Raw genomic sequence first — 14035 nt, forward strand, 5'->3', positions numbered from 1 at the left:
AAAATGCTGTTCAGTGAAGGCCTTTTGTACCTGCCAAAGAGATGCATCACAGAATGGGATGTGGGTCTCGTTCCTTAGAAAGTAAAGTCTTCTTTCCACAAACTTTCTTCATTGACTTTATAGCTTTTGAGAAGCTCATGGTTATCCTATTCTCCAAATGCATTTCAGATAAAGAAAAGGTTATGATAAAAGTTATGGCACCAAAAGCACCTCGAAAGGGACCCTGCTTCAATGACAGAAGCACCCTTTGTGCACAGGACTGAAGGGTCCTCAGTATGCCCTCCCCGCCCCCTGCTCGCCTGTAGGCTGCAAATCAAAACTTTTGGGGTTTGCCCCATCATGCACACCTCAAATTTGTTCCTTATGATAATCTCTGCTTTGAAAGTGTTGTGTCAAGTAAAGCAATGAGCCTGTTGCCTAAATCCGCCATGTTCCCACTGTGGCACAACAGAATTGGTGGCATCTCCAGAGCACTGAGACGCAGGTTTGATCCCGCCCAGCAAGTGGGTTGAGGATCCAGCATTGGCACAGCTGCAGCTCGGAACTGATCCCTGGCTCAGGAACTCCCTATGCCACAGGGCAGCCCCAAAAAAGGAAAAAAAAAAAAAAGAGAGAGAGATGTATATGAAAATGTATTTTTAAAAAATATATGTCACTTCCTCATTGATCAGTTCAGACTGCCATAATACAGTACCACAGACTGGATGGCTAAACAACAGAAATTCCTTTTCTCAAAGTTCTAGAGACTGGAAGTCCAAGGTCAAAATGAAGTCCAAGGTCAAAATGTCAGCAGGTTTGGTTTCCCATGAAGCCTCTTTTGCAGATGGCCACCTTCTCTGCAAGCCTCACGTGGGTTTTCTTCTCTGTATCCGCATCCCTGTGTCTCTGTACATTCAAATTTCATCTTGTTATAAGGATACCATGCACATTAGAGTATGGTCCACCCTAAGAGCCTCGTTTTAACCTAACCGCCTCTTTAAAGGTCCGATCTCCAAATACAGTCACATTCTGAGGTATTAGGGGTTAAGGCTTCAACCTATGAATTTGGGTAAAATGCCATTCAGCCCATAACTATTTCTTTTCTTTTCTTTTTTAGCTTTTTGTCTTAATTTTTTTTTAACTTTTATTAAGTAGAGTTGATTTACAGTGCTGTGCCAATTTCTGCCATATAGCAAAGCATTGCTATTTTTAGAGCATATTTTGTTAGTGGGTTTGGGGGTGAAAATGTCAATACACACCCCAAAAGTTGTTTAACAAATGGTATAACTTCTCAGGAGCCACTATGGGAAAAAGTCATTAATAGGACAGTTGTTATCGGATGCAGGTCTATGTATATATCTTTGCTGGAACATGCACAGAATATGTTCACAAAATGAAGATGGTTGCTTGGAGTTCCCATTGTGGCTCAGCAGAAATGCACCTGACCAGTATCCATGAAGATTCAGGTTTCATTCCTGGCCCCACTCAGTGGGTTAAGGATCCAGTGTTGCCATGAACTGTGGTGTAGTTCTCAGACATGGCTCAAATCTGGCATTGCCATGGCTGTAGTATAGGCTGGCAGCTGTAGCTCCAATTCGACTCCTGGCCTGGGAACTTCCATATGCCGCACCTACAGCCCTAAAAAGAAAAAAAAAAAAAAATGAAGACAGTTGCTTCAAGAAAACAACAGTCAGGGGACAGTCAGGAGGGTTTGCTGTATATTTCATTGTCTTTTAATTTTGTTCCCCACACATGTATTAATGCATATGCTTTCTTTCTTTCTTTTTTGTCTTTTTAGGGCTGCACCCACAGCATATGGAGGTTCCCAGGCTAGGGATCCAATTGGAGCTGTAGCCACTGGCCTACACCACAGCCACAGCAATGCCATTTCTGAGCTGCATCTGCAACCTACACCACAGCTCACAGATCCTTAACCCACTGAGCGAAGCCAGGGATTGAACCTTGTCCTCTCGGATACTAGTTGGGTTCGTTAACCACTGAGCCACGATGGGAACTCCTCTTAAAGCATGCTCTAATAAGGGAATAAAATACTTAAGTCACAATCGACTTAAATCCGCTATAATCACAGGGACCTCTCTGTTGTACTCTCTGCCGGTAACCCCAGGCCCTATCATAAGAGTCTGGCACATAGGAGGCCTTCAGCAGGGGTATTGAAAGAAAGAATAAATAAATTCCTCTTGTCGTGTTTGGACATAGGTCCCCTGGCCAGCAGCCTCAGTGATCATCTGCATCTTTCCCCTTTGGTTTGCAGGCGGCAGCAGAGACCCCCAGGAGGGAACAAGCCCCAACAGCACGGTGACCATCAGCCAGGCAGTGCCAAACACAACAGGGACCACCAGAAATCCTACCAGGGGGGCTCGATGCCCCACCCCTCAGGGAGGTCCACTCATCACGGCTACAGCCAGAACCGGCGCTGGCACCACGGCAACATGAAGCATCCACCAGGCGACAAGGGGGAGGCAGGCGCCCACCGCAATGCCAAAGAGACCATGACCATGGAGAGCCCCAAACTCGAGGACACCCTGGGGGACGCTGGGCACAGCAGCCTTGAGCCCCCCCGCAGCCCTGATGCCCTGGCCCCGGCAGTTTCCGAGAGGCTGCCCCTGCTGCAGCCAGGGGGTCCAGAGGTCGAGACAAAGCGTAAAGACAGTATTATTCCTGAGCGCGGCGGGGAGCGACCCAAAATTACCCTGCTCCAGTCTTCCAAAGACAGGCTGCGGCGAAGGCTGAAAGAAAAGGTACCGGTAATTGAATTTTCCTTGTTCTCTTGCACCAGGGAGGACAGCACGAGGTAGGCACTTTGGTAGGTGGGCTCGGGTTGGCGGGCCTGGGGAGTCACGGGGAAGGAAACACAGAGAGACCCAGAACACCTGGTCATCACTGCCTTAGGGGCCCCTGGCCACCAGAGGGCAGGCCCGCCCATCCAGCTCTGCATGTGAACCCCTCCAGCACATCCCACCCCCCAAGAGGCACAGGTGGACACTAGGTACCAGCCCCCAGCCTGAGGGGGATGGGAGGAGAGGCATGGGTCCAGAGGTGTCAGGAGGGGTGCAGGGAAGGCCTGGTTCTTCCCTCCAGCATTGCCTGAGGGTAGATACCGCCCTGTTAGTGCTCAAGGGCATCAGGGGAAAACCCAGAGCTCGTAAGATGAGAAGGCTTTTCCCCAAGGGGAGTACCAGACCGCTGGCCTCAGCCTTGCCACTTCCCTCCTTCATCAGCCAGCAAAGGTTGGGGGGGGAGGTCTCAGGGACAAAATTTAAGGAGGCACCTCCTCTCAGCATCATGCAGGTGCCCATGCTGCAGTCACATGGCCCCAAGAATGAGGGTTTCCTTAAATTTGCCCAGGAGCCTCACCCTACCCCTGGCCCTGTTCCCTAGACCCTGGTTCTCAAATCAGGAAGAGATGCCACAAGTCTCCAGAGAAGGGCTGAGGCTCAGGCTCTGTCCCTGGAAGCTTTCAGTCCACTCATTTTTTTTTTTTTTTTTTTTTTTTTGTCTTTGTATGGTCACACCCATGGCATGTGGAGGTTCCCAGGCTAGGGGTCGAATCAAAGCTAAGCTGCCGGCCTACACCACAGCCGCAGCAACGCCAGATCCAAGCCATGTCTTCAGCCTACGCCGCAGCTCAAGGTAATGCCAGATCCTGTTATAACCAACTGAGCGAGGCCTGGGATGGAACCCGCATTCCTCATGGATATGAGTTGGTTTCTTAACTTGCTGAGCCACCGCGGGAACTCCAGCTTTTAGTTCATTCTGCTCACCTTAGTTCCCCATCCCCAGCCAAGTGTGCAGGTAAAGGTCACCTTGGAAAGGAACTGTTCCCAAGAAAGGCCACCCTGCCCTCAGCCTTTCTCCATGGAGTCCTCCTTCTGGGACTTCTGTGGAACTTGAACTTCCAGGCTTCTTCTCAGCATCTTTCTGGTGCCTTCTCTCCTCCACCTTAAATCCCTGAGGCCAGATCCGCACTCAGGCAGGACAAGGCAGGTCAGATTTCTTCCCTGGTACATCCTTGAAGCAGACATGCTGCTCCTGGTGTCCCTTGCAGCCCCGAGTGCCCACCCCCCACTCCCTGTGGGGCAAAGTCCTGGAGCAAAGCCTCATTGACTCCCTCCCGGCCCAAAGCAAGAGCCTGGGAGAGATTCCCCAGCGATGACCAGGGTGTGGCCTTTGCTGGAAGCGTTTCCAGGACAAATTGCTGCAGCTCAGCCCCAGGAAGGATCATCACTGAAGTTCTTTCAAGTTTTACTAAGTGTAACCACAATGTCACAGATGGGAAACCGGTTGAGACCTCACTCTGCCTTTGCCTGGCTAGGTGGCCTTGGGCGAGTCACCTACCTCTCTGAGCCCCAGTTTACCCATCTGTAGAATGAGGGTGATGCCACCCACCTTGCAGACAGACTGCAGATCCAAGGCTGTAACCTTTGTGAAGACCCTCATGAGTGGTGATTCCGCCCCCCCCCCACCCCCACCCCCGGGCCCTCGTGGTTGGAGCCATTATGCTTGGCCTGGAGCAGGAAGGGGGAGACAGAACAGATAAGGTCAATCCGTAGCACCTGTATTTCAGCTTCAAGGACTCCGCTCATGTGCGGACTCCGCTCATGTCCGCTCATGTGCGGACTCCTGGACCAGAGGCAGTGGGCTTAGGCAGTGGCGGGGCGCAAGGAAAGCAGTGGACCATCTTAATCTAACCTCTTTCTGTTACCAGGGAGGAAACTGAGGCCCAGAGCGTGAAACCCAAAGCCATCCAGTCAGAGACAGAGAGCAGGTTCTGTAAAGCCAGTCTGAGCCTTCCAGCCCAGGACCCTTCCATTGAGGACAGAAGGGCAGGCACGGGCCTTCCTTTGATGTCCCTAACCCTGCCCTCCAGTCCTGATCTCACATCCCATTAGTCATAGGTCGGTCACACCCTTGGCCACCAATCTATCGTGTTTGAGTAAATACTATTGAGACCTCACATGCCATTTTCTTCCTCTTCCAGCCCAGGTCTGGTCCTCATTGTAGTGAAACCTCCTAAGGGCATAGGGCTTTTAATCTGAAATTTCCCTCCCAGAAGTGCCTGTAGTTTTTGTGGCCCTTTGGAGGATTCCTTTGTGTGTAGCCCTTGTAAAAAGCCAGCTCAGGAAGTTCCCTTGTGGTGCAGCAGGTTAAATATCTAGCATTGGAGTTCCTGTGTGTCTCAACAGGTTAAGAACCCGACTAGTATCCCCGAGGATGCAGGTTTGATCCCTGGCCTAGGGATCTGGCATTGCGTATGTCACAGATGTGGCTCAGATCTGGCATGGCTGTGGCTGTGGTGCTCCGATTCAACCCCTAGTCTGGGAACTTCCATATGCTGCGGGTGCAGTTCTTTAAAAAAAAAAAAAAAAAAAAGAAGGATTTGGTATTGTCACTGCAGCAGCTTGGGTCAGTGCTCCGTGGCAGGTTCAATTCCTGGCCCAGGAACTTCCATGTGCCACAGACACAGCCAGAACATACATACATGTATACGTAAGCCAGCACAGTCTCCATGAGACACAGTGCCAAGGCTGTTTCCATGGGCATCCCTGTACCCAGAGGGCATGAGTGTCCTTGGTCTGGAGGACAAGGTAGCCACTTCAGGGTTACCTTTAACCAATGTAGTAGACTTTTTGGATGCCACCTCCTTTCTGACCTAGTCTTCCTACCCTTGTTTTCTCTTTGGCCCTTAGTTGTCATTTTATTTCGTCTTCTATAAGCCCCATCAAATCATCTCCAGACTGAGACATTTGATGGGCAAATAGACAAACAAACCAAAGGTGTATGAGAATCCTGGGTAAAACCTGAGGTGCACAAGAAGCCACCCAGGATGTCACAGGGGCCATGAGAAAGGTCAGCAGAGAGCCTGGGTCTGAGGGTCCTTGGTGGAGGGATCAGACCTCAGGTTCTAAAAGATAGGGCAGGTCCTTTCTGGGGTTGGCCACCCCTCCACAGGAACCTGGGCTCCACTCAGGTGAGACTCTGTTTGTCGCCTGCACGCCCAGGATGAAGTGACGGTGGAGACCACCAACCCTCAGCAGAACAAGATGGACAAGTTGATCGAGATCCTGAACAGCATGCGGAACAACAGCAGCGATGTGGACGCCAAGCTGACCACCTTCATGGAGGAGGCACAGAACTCGACCAACTCGGAGGAGATGCTGGGGGAGATCGTCCGTACCATCTACCAGAAGGCCGTGTCCGACCGCAGCTTCGCCTTCACCGCCGCCAAGCTCTGCGACAAGATGGCCCTCTTCATGGTGGAAGGGACAAAGTTCCGGAGCCTGCTCCTCAACATGCTCCAGGTAACGTGGCCGACAGCTGCGCCTCCATCCCCGCCCCACCCCGCCCGTCCGCCCGTGGGTTATTACGAGAGAGAAGGCTGCGGATTCTGACCACAGCTGAACTTTTCCCAAGTTCCACCCTTGCCCGATTAATTATAGAAAGTAAAAAAGCACTTGAGGGGCGAGGGACGAGCGGCCGGATTTGCGTGTTTGTGTGAGTGCTCCATGGTTACGATGGACCAATATAATTTTATAGGTGCTTCATGTTTACCCAGCCTTTCCCTCTTTCTATTTCCATGATAAGAGCGCTGGCTCTTGTCGTAACCAGGCTCTGTGCTTTGACCTCTCGGCGTCCCAGCAGACACACTCTTGCCGTCGAGTCCATTCTTCCTCTCTGTGGGACCACCTCCAGACCCTGCAGGTGGTGCATTGGTTGTAGGTTGTAGTTGGTGCTGAGATGAGTCTGAGCAAGAGGCGTACAGGCTTTGAGGACGGATGTGCTGGGCTTTCTGAAACCACTCTTAAGGCAGAGGGAAAGCGTGGAGATCAAACAGCATTGTGTTCCTTGGTGCCTTCCCACTCAAAATCCCTCCACCGCCAGAGAGCTCAGTCTGGCCCCTCCTCATTCCTTTCTGCGTGGGTGCTGCTGTCCAGCTGTGGTTTTACTGGGGTGTGTAATGGGCGTAGGTGCAGGGCGCTCAGGCTGAGCTCAGCACTGTTTGATCTCACAGGTGGGGAGCAGGGAGCCAATACCTGCGCTTGGCTCTTGGGTGGTAGCCTGTGAACTGGTGGTCCCAGAACTGGTGGCATCAGGGAGAGGTAGCATGGTGGCCATGCCAGGCCTGGGACTGTCCTCGGGGACTCTTGGCTAGGGAACAGTCATGTCTCTGTACCTTAGACTAGTTGAGATAGGAATTGATTCCAGTCCAGGTGAAGTAAAACAATAGCTTGAAAGTTCTGGAAGTAGAATTATGGAGCTGGAAGACACCACCCTCTTAATGAAGGCCACCATAGAACAGGTCATCCAACCCAGACACTTTTTTTTTTTTTAAGGGCCACACCAGTGGCATATGGAAGTTCCTAGGCTAGGAGTCAGATCGAAGCTGCACCTGCTGACTACACCACAGCCGCAGCAATGCCATATCTGAGCCATGTCTGCGACCTGCACTGCAGCTCGCGACAATGCAGGATCCTTAACCCACTGAGTGGGGTCAGGGATTGAACCCCCGTCCTCATGGATACTAGTTGAGTTTGTTTCTGCTGAGCCACAATGGGAACTCCCAAATCAGACACTTCTGAGAGTCTATTCATAAGCAGGCCTGTACCCTCAGCTGTAAGCCAGGATATATGGTCTTGCTGGTCTTGGCCACCTGGTTCTCAGTCTGCCGTCTCTTCCCAAAGAACAGGGAGGAAGGAGCCCCCTCCAAAGGCTGGCCACAGGCTCCCTCCCCACCATCCTCGCCTCTTCCCTGAGAGACTGCTCACTGCAACCTGAGCCTCACTGGCCAGCCGGGGCAGCTTCTGTCCAGCTCCAGGCCTGATCAGGTTTCCATCCCTGGATCGCCCATGCTCCCCGGTGACGAATTCCCGCATTACCTGGGGGATTTGCACATCGGGGCATGTTCCTCGCAGGCCGGAATGTCCTGGGAGAGTGTGGAGGGTGACGGCAGGGAGCAGCCTGTCTGCCACGTACCGCCAAGCATGGGGGGAGTTGGGGACGCATCAGCCTTTGGCCCTTGGCTTCTGTCAAGAGGATAGGACAAGACTTCTAGACAATGGTTGCCAGCTCCAAGCAGCCTGGCCAGAGCCAGGGGCAGACAGACTCACATGAAGTATGTGGGGCAAGATGCACCCAGCCGGGAAAGGCAGCTGGCCACAGGGGCTGCCTAAGATCCTGCCCAGCTCAGGCCTCTCTTCCAGTGACCTGCGGTTAGAGCAGCCACAGTGTCCGGGAGAGCATCAATCCTGGGAAATGCCCAGCCACAAACAGAGCTCCATGGCCCTCACACCCACCTCTCCACCAGCCACAGAGTGGACTGGCTTAAGCCAGCAGGAAGGGAACCTGCTTGGCTGCATCAAACTCAATGAAGTCCCCTTGGCATTCCCCAGCTAATGACTTCTTGTGGAATTCATGTGCTCAGAGCCAGAGTCTGGCCAACACCAGTGAGGGGAAAGAGCACTAAATTGAGTCAGGAACCAGGGCTTCTCGGCCTGATTCAGCCATTGTTGACTGGAGCTTGGCCTCTGCAGTTCCCACTGGGAAAGCTCTTGGATTCCCTGCACTCATCTGCAGGCCTAATGATTTTGTGCTGCTGGAGATGAGTTGGGGACCCCCAGGAGGGCAGGAGCGGCCCTACATGAGCTTCCTTTCTCAATTTTTCCTGGCTCTGCTACTGGCATGACACAGTCCTGGGTCTCCCTGATCCTCAGAAACCTGCTTATCCCATATCGGGGCTCATGGAAGGTTTGTTGTGTGTGACAGGCTTTTAGGACCAGCCCCAAAAGACCCAGCATTACTAGCATCGTGGTGTCACAGAGAACTGTCCCTTTTAATCTGCTTTTTGCCTGGGTGGAGCGTTTGAGGGTCAGATATTTAGAAACTGAAATGTCCCCTAGACCCCCACATGCTTCCTGTTCATTCCCTGAAGCCCCCACTTGAGTATAGGAGGGAGCTGCATGAAGGGGTGTAAGGCTGGAACTGGAAGCACAAGCCTCCTGGGTCGCTGTTTAGGGCCTTTGGGCTCCCATGGAAGACGGGCTCGATGTGCTGGTGCGAGGCTGCCCCCAAGCCCCTTGCAGACCCCTGGTTACGAGACCCAGAGGAACCCACATGTCTGCCGGAGCCTCCCCAGGCCCTGTTCCTCTGCAGCTGAGGAGGGCCGGGTTGGAGTAGGCTTTCCAGACAGCATAATTCGTGGCTACCCACCACCCCAGGCCCAAAAGTCTCAAGGAAAGAGAGCAGTGGGCAAAGCCCATCAAACCCCACTTGCCTCTGACCCACGGGGGTGACTTTTCACCTACTTTCATTTTCTGGCAAACCTAATTTGCATCCTTATCCTGCCAGATAGTCCTGGATCCAACCCCCAGGGTGCTTCGCCCACTTTCTCCCTCCGAGGTTCACACTCATCTGTGTTCTCTCAAGGCCCCCTGCCTCTGGATCCCCAGCTGGCCCTGGATTCAGTGTGGCAGCCTCTGAGATGCCGCTCACGTGGCCAGGTTTCACTGCTTGCCTCCATGTACAAGTTCGGAGACCTGGCTTAGTGATGCTGGCTGTAAAGAGGACAGGGTGTGACATGCTCTCTGAACACAGCTCCCGGCAGCTGTCTTTGGATGCTGCTCTCCTTGGCCGACTGTGTTCACTGCCTAGGCTTGGCAGCTGGCAGCATAGGAGAAGGGCAGGCTCTGATGTAGTAGATGCTCTGTGGCACAGTGCGAGGGCACTGCCAAGTGGGGATGCAGCCCCCATGGAGAGAGAAGTGGGCTCAGGGGGAGGTCAAAGGACCTTTAACCCTTCCCAGCCAGACTCAGCATTGTCATCTCAAGAAACCCAAAAGCACTGTCCTCGTGAGTCCTGACAATGCCAGGGTCAGTCTTGGGGTCCCAGTGGACCCCTGTCACCAATCCCACAGCTCAAAAATCCTCTTCAGTTTTTATGTCTCGACTGAGTCTTTGCTTTAGGTGCGGCCCTTTTCATTAGTGGTGTTCTTATAAATAAAATTCTACTTATTACACAGACATTTCTTGAATGTCTGTCATGTGCAGTCTTCACTAGATAAGTGCTTCCCAAACCTGAATCTGTGTTTGAATCCCATGGGATTTTATTTTGGTAGAGGTTCTGATTCAGGAGGTCTGAGTGGAACCAGAGATGCTGCATTTGTAACAAGCTCCCAGGTGATGCCAGTGCTGGTGGTCCAGGGACCACACTTTGAATCATAAGACATTAGATGGATGATGGTTTGTAGGTGATGGGTCAAGTTCATAACAGGCATAGTCTTTTATTGATCTGATGTCAGAAGTGGGGATCAAGCCTGGGAATATTGAGTTCCAGCCACCAAGTTTTCTTTAGGGCTGTGGTCCTCCGCCTAGCTGTTCCCGTGTTAGAATCACATGGGGAAACACTTTACATACAGGTGCCAGGGGCTCTCCTCCAGCCCAATTGATTTCAAAACTCCAGGGATGGACCTGGATGTTCTTTATTGAAGAACTTTCCAGGAGTTCCTGTTGTGGCTCATCGGGTTAAGAACCCGACCAGCATCCATGAGGATGCATGTTCGATCCTTAGCCTCACTCAGTGGGTTAAGGATCCAACATTGCCGTGAGCTGTGGTATAGGTTGAAGACATGGCTTGGATCCCATGTTGCTGTGGCTGTGGTATAGACTAGCAGCTGCAGCTCCAATTCGACCCCTAGCCTGGGAACTTCCATATGCCGCAGGTGTGGCCCTAAAAAGACAAAAAAAAAAAAGGACTTTCCAGCTGATTCTGCAATGCAGTAGGCTGAGCATCATTGTTAGGAAGATCCTCCAGAGATACCCCAACTGTGCCGCCATTGTCACGTACCAACCCACTAGCCCCGCCCTTGTGAACCAGGCAGGAAACTCGGACCAGGGACTGGACTCTGCTGAGCAATGCAGAGGATTCAGAGCCCAAGCTGGGAGAACATCAAAGCAGAAGATGAGGGCAGCCCAGCCTCAGTTTCCCCTCTGTGCAGGGAGGGAGCTGGGCTGGACCATCTCAGGGGGCCTTTCTTAGGCACCTTACTGTTCTGAGATCCCTCCTGGAAACCCTCTGCGTTCACCACACTCACCAGGGGGCCAGAGCTGCGTCTCCTCCCCTGCTAGCTCCATTTCTGCTCTCAGCAACTGCCCCCTGACCCTGGGTTCGCTTTCCTTTTTCTTGGCCTCAGACATTTGTTGGATCACCTATCACGTGTTGTAGGAAAAGGGCCGCGCTCACAACTCAGGTCGAAAGGTGGGGGCCCCCATAAAGCTGAGGATGTGATCCGTTTCCCTGACTAGCCTGCCGCATGCCTCCCGACTGCCAGCCGCATGTTTGCAGGATCCCACATTGATGGATTCTGACTTCCAGGAGATCGTGGGCTGCCCACAGCCCCCAGGTTACAGAAGTCACCAAAACACTGCCTTGATCTTCACCAGGGAATTGTGGCATGATGAGGGGGAGGGGGCTCTGGTTTCACAGCGAGGTGAAGAATGAGTGTGCCTCTTTTTATGGGACCTTTGGAATGATAAGAATTGGAGGCCTGCGCCCCCTCCACCCAGCTCTGCCCCGTCACCACCCTGGGCCCTCCGCTCTGGGCTCAGGGAGTGCTCCTTTGCCGAGATATGCTTGGGTAGTGTAAGTTCAAGCCCTCCTCTGTTGAAATGTGTGTGCCCTGTTTAGCCAAGAGGTGTCTGCATCTGAGCTATGCAGAGCAAAGTATTATTAGAGCAGGCATCAGTGTGTCTGTAACTGAACCCAACTCTCCCTAGCAACCGTTGTCAACAACACATCTAACAGAAGGAGGCAATACCTTTTTTTGAAAGAAAAAAAAAAAAAGAACCCCTCATCTCACCAAGTCGTAAACACAGCAGGGCTGTTGTGAAAAGACAACGCAAAATCAGAACCTGGCATGTGACCAGATTTTAAAATAAATTGCTCTCTACCAGGACCTTCTAGAAGACTGCCTCTTACAAAGCTGACCTAGAGCTAGAAAATGGATTGACTCTTCAGAGTTTCAAGCTGGGTCACCACTAAGCATTATGTTTGGGGCTTTTGATACATCGAAACTCATTGAGTGGTGACAGGAGCTCCATGGTGCCAGGGGTCTCTGGGAGTGATTTTTTTTTTTTCTGCTTTTTAGGGCCATACCCATGGCACATGGAGGTTCCCAGGCTAGGGGTCCAATTGGAGCTACAGCTGCCGACCTGTGCAACATGGGATCCAAGCCTCGTCTGCAATCTACACCACAGCTCGTGGCAACACCAGATCCTTAACCTGAGCATGGCCAGGGATCGAACCCACAACCTCATGGTTCCTAGTGAGATTCGTTTCCACTGCACCACCATGGGAACTCCTCTGGGAGTGATTTTAACTGTAGGTTTTAGCCCTAGAAGGTGCATTCAAGACTTTCTGGTTTGGCTGCCCCCTCGATGAATCAAAATGCACCCTGGGAGTTCCTATTGTGGCTCAGTGGTTAGCAAACCCGACTAGCATCCGTGAGGACATGGGTTCGATCCCTGGCCTCGCTCAGTAGGTTAAGGATCTGGCATTGCTGTGAGCTGTGGTGTAGGCAAGCGGCTACAGCTCCGATTCAACCCCTAGCCTGGAAGCCTCCATATGCCTCAGGTGCGGCCCTAAAAAGACAAAAAAAAAAAAAAAAAAATGCACTCTACGTCTTCAGGGCTTGTAGAACCCATCCACCCCTCTCCTATCCTTTTTCTCTCATCTCTGCCCCTGTCTTGGTCCCATATTCACTGGCTTGGGCAGACGGACCGAGCTATTCCTTGAACTCAATTCATAAAAGGGAAGCTCCTTATCTCCCAGGTGTCTCCAGGAGACAGGATTCAGGAAAATCAAAAGTTGTTCCTCTTTACCCCAAACTGGAGTTCCTAACCCCAGTCTTTTACAGAAGGAGAGAGGAGATGGACAAACATTGAGTCAGGGGATTCTAACCAGCTCTGAGTTGTAAGTTTCTTGAGGTCAGGAATCCTGGCTGTGTGGTCATTGGTCCCCTGCTGCTGGCATCATGGTATATCCTGGTATAGAGTGGGTGCTCAACCAGGGCCTGTAGGTGGCAGGGACACAGCCCTTAGCCTTAGGTACCATTGCTTCCCGGTGTGAGATGGGCATCTCCATTCTCCTGAGCACTTTCCAGCCAGGAATCATCCCCCACGTTTACAGATGAGACAGTGGCTCAGCAAGACTACAAGCCTTACCCAAAGTCATGGGGCCAAACTGGGTTCGGTCCAGCACCCCAAGTTCTTAGCTCCCATGCCACCCCCACTCCCAGATAGGGTGTAAGGGTCAGAAAGTTGGGGAAATCAGGAATCCATCTCATGAAGCTATCAGCGGGGATTTCAAAATCCGTCTTCCTAGAAGAATCCCACTGGGTTTCCAATTGTCTCTGGGTCTCTGGGCTTTCCAGGCCAAGGGAGGGCTGACGGTGTCTGAGGAAGCACCTCTCCATCTGCTATATGCAGATGAACCGCACAGCTGTTCTTCCTGAGACTGGCTCTCCCCTCGCACCCTGTCCCTCAACCCTGAGCTCCGCCCTAACTCCTGCACGCCCACCGCTGAGCCGATGTGCACTCCAGGCATGTAAACTAATTTTACTGTTGGCCCAAGCCAGGCATACCCAGGGATAGAAGCACATTGTTCTGCGCATTCCAGAGCCTGAGCAAAGCCCTGGGCTGTACCCACCCCAAGCTCCTCTCCACTGGTTGCTAGAAATCAAGAGGGGAGGAAGCGAAGGGCTAGTGGGCAATGCAAGCAATGCTCCCCATGGGCAAGTTATGGAGGGTGGTTTTGGAGGTCCACCGAAGGTCTCTTTTTCTTAGAAAATGTTGCTCCGTGGGCACCCTGTGAGTCATTGGTGCACTTGCAGGCAAGGGCCAGGCAGAGCTGGCACACACATTCCCCGACGGTGGGCTCCAGCAGGCTTGCCTCACATGGCCTGTCACAGGAGCTTGGCCTGCATAGGAGTCCATGGCAGACACAGCTCTCCCACTGGGGACAGCGATGCCTGGCTGGTACCCAGGCT

General features: G+C 52.3%; 1 protein-coding gene across 50 annotated transcripts in view; it reads left to right on the top strand.

Annotated features, from left to right (window-relative positions):
- Positions 1-14035, top strand: part of CTIF (cap binding complex dependent translation initiation factor) — a 321869-nt gene that overhangs the window by 218701 nt on the left and 89133 nt on the right. For 32 of the 50 annotated variants that reach the window (XM_084965542.1, XM_084965695.1, XM_084965642.1 and 29 more), the window contains 2 exons: positions 2252-2738; positions 6000-6299. In XM_084965542.1, the coding sequence (XP_084821668.1) occupies positions 2252-2738; positions 6000-6299 (787 nt within the window). Of the gene's footprint in view, positions 1-2251; positions 2745-5999; positions 6300-14035 lie in introns of all 50 variants that reach the window. The other 18 variants (XM_021092817.2, XM_084965595.1, XM_084965677.1 and 15 more) reach the window with 1 other exon arrangement.

The sequence above is a fragment of the Sus scrofa genome, chromosome 1 (genome assembly GCF_054392235.1).
Source record: "Sus scrofa isolate SSC_HxYL_T2T_F1_AM1 chromosome 1, Sscrofa_HxYL_maternal_Yorkshire_Landrace_v2.0, whole genome shotgun sequence".
NCBI lineage: Eukaryota > Metazoa > Chordata > Mammalia > Artiodactyla > Suidae > Sus > Sus scrofa.